General features: G+C 52.8%; 1 protein-coding gene across 1 annotated transcript in view; it reads right to left on the reverse strand.

The window, feature by feature from the left end:
• LOC105905191 (E3 ubiquitin-protein ligase HECW1) overlaps positions 1 to 5,000 on the reverse strand; it is a 74,963-nt gene that overhangs the window by 30,663 nt on the left and 39,300 nt on the right. Inside the window, exons 8-10 of the mRNA XM_042710214.1 lie at positions 2,426 to 2,568; positions 1,853 to 1,953; positions 1 to 1,516 (exon numbers count right to left, since the gene is read on the reverse strand). The exon at positions 1 to 1,516 is cut by the window's left edge and continues 137 nt beyond it. Of these exons, the coding sequence (XP_042566148.1) occupies positions 1 to 1,516; positions 1,853 to 1,953; positions 2,426 to 2,568 (1,760 nt within the window). The remainder of the gene's footprint in view (positions 1,517 to 1,852; positions 1,954 to 2,425; positions 2,569 to 5,000) is intronic.

Raw genomic sequence — 5,000 nt, forward strand, 5'->3', positions numbered from 1 at the left:
CTGCTGTCAGGGCTCTGGACCGAGTCTGGCGCTGACTCAAAGGCGCTGTTCTCCTCCTCGTCCTCCTCCTCGTCCTCCTCCTCTTCCTCCTGCGAGGAGAAGACGGTACTCTCGGAGAGGCGGGCGCTGTCCACGGAGGAGAGGCGCGTGTGACTGCAGAAACGCGGCCGGCCCTCGTAGCCCGTGGAGTTGCTGTAGCAGGAGGTGCTGTAGCAGGAGGTGCTGTAGCACGAGGTGCTGTAGCAGGAGTTGTCGCACAGCTCGCACTCACTCTCCCTCGGACCTCTGCCACCTCCTCCCCTACAACCTCTGTCCTCGCTGTCCAAACGAGTGGAGGTCAGGGAAGGGCGATCTCCTTCCAGGAGCTGGTTGAGCTCCGACAGGCGCTCGATGGACAGGCTGCGCGGGAGCGTCCTCCTGCAGCACGGGCCCGGGCATGCTGGGACGGTGGAGGGCGACTGTGCTTCGGAGCCCTCCTCCTCCTCATCTTCCTCCTCCCGCCTGCCCACCTCCTCCTCCTCCTCCCCCTCCCCGCCTTCCTCTCCTCTTCTCTTGACCTCCGTGGGCTTGAAGGTGGTGGTGTCCGTGGAGGTCTCGGGGTCCAGGCCTTCGTCCTCGTCCTCGTCGTCCAAGCTGCTGTGGAGCTGGTGGGCGGAGGGCAGGCTGTGGAGGAGCTGGTGGATGCGGATGTAGTGTGAGCGCGGCGTCTCGGGCTCGCCGCAGGCCGACGCGATCACCGTCTCCAGCTCGGACACGGGCAGCGAGCACGGCCGGTTCTTGCGCTTCAGGACGCCTCGCATGCGCAGGCAGCGGGCCTTGGCCTCATGCTCGGCGTCTCCCTCGGCCTCGGCCGCCCCCTCGGCCTCGCCTCGCCTCTCCGCCTGCGGACAGGAGCTCTCTGCGCCCTCTTCCTCCCCACCTGCTGCCTCTGCTTCCTCCACAGTCCCCTGCTGCTCACTGCCATCCCCACCCTCCACTGTAGGGGCACTACAACCCTCCTCCTCGACCTCCTCCATCTGCCCCTCTTCCTCTTCCTCTGCCCCCTCTCCTGGCTGTTCTGCCTCCACCACCTCCTCAGCAGCTGGCCCCTGTTCCTCCTCCAGCTGTGCTGTGGAGGTGGCACCCTCCTCTACTTCCCCATTCTCCTCTCCATCACCCACACCCTCCTGGGTCTCCATGCCCACCTCTGGGGCCTCCTCCTCGGGCTCTCCGTCTACAGCAGCTGGGGGGTTAGGCTCCACAGCCGTGGGACTGGAGGCCTGCGGGAGCTCATCCTCCTCCTCGTCCTCCTCCTCGCCCTCCTCCTCGTCCTCCTTCACAAGCTCCGTCGTTCCATCTGGGGCTCCGTCCTCTGGCAGATCCGGCATGTCGGGCCCCAGGCTCATGGTGTCGTCGGCAGGCGGGTTATCGTCATCACTGGCGACGGCTGGGTCTTCCTCCTGGTTGTCCTCGGCCTGCTGGTTGTCAGGGACGATGGGACATTCCGGCTCTGTGCAGAGCGACGCCTCCTCGTCATCTGTCAGAGCGAAAGGGGCAATCTGTCAGTCAGAGTCAGGGCCAAGATGTGCCTCCCACTAGGCTTCAGTGCATGGCAGTTGCCACAAGATACAAGAGGAACTCGGCCTAACAAAAATGCAACCTAATTCCTGTGGGAAATCTGATGTCCTTATTGAGGGCAGTGAAATGCTGTAGTTTGGTCGTTAACAAAACTGTGAGAAATGTCCCTTTGTCAGTGGCTGTGTTTTTTTTTAGCTAACTTGTCTGCTCCGAGTGAGGAGACCTAATGGGGACATTGACTACAGAAAAGACACAGTGATGTTTAAAGCAAACAAATCCTGCTTTGTTTAGATACCTGGGTGGATAGAGGAGGTTATTTCAAAGCGGAACTGCAGCTGTCCGCTTACATGGTCCGTCGGCAGCCTGCGACCCAGGGTGTAACTCACCACACGATCTCTGTTAAGAGAGGCATCCCGATGAATCTCATTCAGTTCTTTAAGCTATGACCTGGGGCACCAAATCTCCTCTTTGATACACTACAGATAGCATATAATTCTTTAGATCTAAAGGAGAAAGATCAATGGCAACATCCAACAGATAACAAGTCACTAAATCATGAAAACACAACTCTTTTTATGTTCTATATTACAAAACACCCTACAATTGAGAGGGCAGAAAAGACTTCAGAGGGAGATGGCAATACTGATGTCCATCTTACAATATTTATGACAGATATGATGCATAGAAAATGATCAACAATTGTTAGATTATAATGAGTTACATCGCTCTTAACATACATGCATCTTTATATACAGGAACAGGTAAAGTTCTGTTTGTACAGAAATAAGAAAATCCCAGCAACTCAGTCATTTCAATCATCTCAGCGATGTCAGGCTGCTGCCCAGGGAAGGTCTCCATGGCGACCTACCCGATGGCGTTCTTCTCCAGAAGCCTCTGCACGGGCACACACAGCTTGCCCAGGAAGCGTTTGATGATGGGCCGGCTCTTGGCAAACTTGTCTTTCACCTCGATCTCCAGCACATCCGTGGGCAGTGACACAAAGTTGAAGCGCTGAGGGGGTAGACAGAGATACAGAGTGACTTCTCTGGATTGTTCGCTTGGCACTGCAAGCTGAAGTCAGGCAGTTATTCTTAGACACACAGCTTCAATATATCACAAATGCATGCTGGGAATGCAACCCCAACACAAAGGATGTAGAGGTGATCAAAACAAGCCTTTCTGTGGGACATCTACTGAAATGACGTATATATACATGTAGAAGACATCTCATCATGTAAAGTTACTTAGAATACTTTAGAATTAGAGGTTAGTTAATTAGAATACGTTTTGCAGATCTGATTTGGAAAGATTCTAACGCTAAACCATTACAATTAGCATAATTGAAGTTTTTTTTTCTCCTCACAAATTTGTGTTTGTTTTTCTCTAACCAGCCAAAATCCTTTGGAGGATTCGAGCAATCTGTCTGCGAGGGGAAACGGCATCTTCATTGGTTCTCTAGCCATGAATGCAGGATTAAAACCAGGATCTATGCATAGAATACAAACGACGTGAGCTGCATCTGGCGTAGTCGACAGACTGCGGATCCCCGCCCCGTGTATGTGTGTGTGTCTCTCTCTCACTCTGCAGCAGCTGTCCATGGTGCTGAAGGTGCTCAGTCTGCCAGGGGAGATACAGCGCTCTCAAAGGTACTCGAAAACACCTCACCCCATGCCAAGGATCAGCGGAGGGTAGATGACTAAGTTGGATACAAGCCTGGAGAAAAAAAGATCCTACTCCACAAATGCAGCTGAGAGGACTCACTTGGGAGCCCAGGTACTGACTGACTCTCCAACAGATCTGACTCTGATCTGGGAACAGCACAGGCCCAGGCCACTATTTAGCACAATATGCCAAATTTGGAATCCAGAACCTGAGAATTACATTTCCGTTACTCTGGGGGGGGGGGGGGGCAGTAGGGGGGCAGTAGGGGGTACAGACAGAGGAGCTCTGTGGAGGGGCTAAAAACAAACTGCCACATGAGGCTGGAAACAGGGTGTGTGTGTGTGTGTGTGTGTGTGTGTGTGTGTGTGTGTGTGTGTGTGTGTGTGTGTGTGTGTGTGACAGTAGCACTGCCCCCTGTATCGCAGTTTGAGCTCAAGGGCAGCATGAGCTGTGCGCTCGCCCTGACCTCACCGATCATGTTTCAGCTGCATTTAGGCGGAGGGCGTGAGTCACTGCTCCAAACACAACAACAAACACACACACACACACACACACACAGACACACACACACACACACACACACAGTCACTGCTCCAAACATAGCAGACAGGAAACCTAGTTAAGGGTGCCTTCCACGCCCCTCTGAATCCCTCAACCCCTCAAAAACTCCTGACTAAACACCATCTCGCCCCATCGCCCTTCTGCCGCTCAGCACATCCAATCGACGCAGCTGAAAGCCATTTCCTCCCCACAGTCAGCCCTCTCCACCCACTGCTTTGTGATGCTCATCGACGGCTTTTAATTGAAAATCACCCCCCCCCCCCCCTTTTTTTTCTGTTCCAAACGAGGGGGAGGGGGAAAGAGTGAGGTTGAAGGGGGGGGAAAAAGAGTGAAAAAGAGAGAGAAAGTGAGAGAAAGACAGACACCGAGCAAGAAGCAACTGAGACAGAGAGAGAAAGGGCCTCAATCTCATTAGCGCTGCATTCATTCATAGCCCCCAATCCACTCGCCTCTTCAGGCACAGCCACAGTACATCACCCAATGAATGAGATGGCTATCAATTAGCATCTGTGGTGGTGTGCTGCTGTGGCTTCCCGAGGCCCACTCTAGGCCTCTTCACCAGGGACCTTTCAACGCCTTCCTGCTAGTTGCTTTCCCCCCCGCTACTCTGTTAAGCTCATCGCCGCTTTCCTGCATATCTATTTCCAATCCAGCGCTAGCACTGCAGTCCACTGGCCTGCAGCCATTTGAGAAACTGCAGGGATTGTATCCAGGCTGCCCACAGTGACAGGGGAAAAAGAAGAAGAGCTAACTTCGCTGTATTTTCAAAAAGGATGGTGAAAAAGATCTGTTTGCTAACGAGATGCCTGCTAATAAGACGCCTTGACGTTGTGTTAGGACAGTTAAGGATGGGCTACATGGTTTATCCAAAGGCTATTCTGATATCATCGGAGCCTGATAAACAGGAGACAGGCTCTGGTGAAGGATTCAATATGCTTGTAAAGAGACCTAAAGGTGCTTGGCTATTTTGTGTTAGTTCTTAATAGGGTGCGTGTTATTTTACCTGTATTTTACCTAAGCCTTAGTGCATGTGCAGAGTTCTATACCATTAGACAAAGCAGACAGGAAGCTGTGGCATTCTATAAGATACAGTCCATACAGTCAGACACTCACTCTGGTGAATAATCTGCCCACTGACATAGTGGGCAACAAATATGCCATCCAAGGTAGAGTGCCTCGGAAATAAGAGTGAAACACGGCAGAGCTAGACCACTCTTTAC

The sequence above is a fragment of the Clupea harengus genome, chromosome 17 (genome assembly GCF_900700415.2).
Source record: "Clupea harengus chromosome 17, Ch_v2.0.2, whole genome shotgun sequence".
Lineage (NCBI taxonomy): Eukaryota > Metazoa > Chordata > Actinopteri > Clupeiformes > Clupeidae > Clupea > Clupea harengus.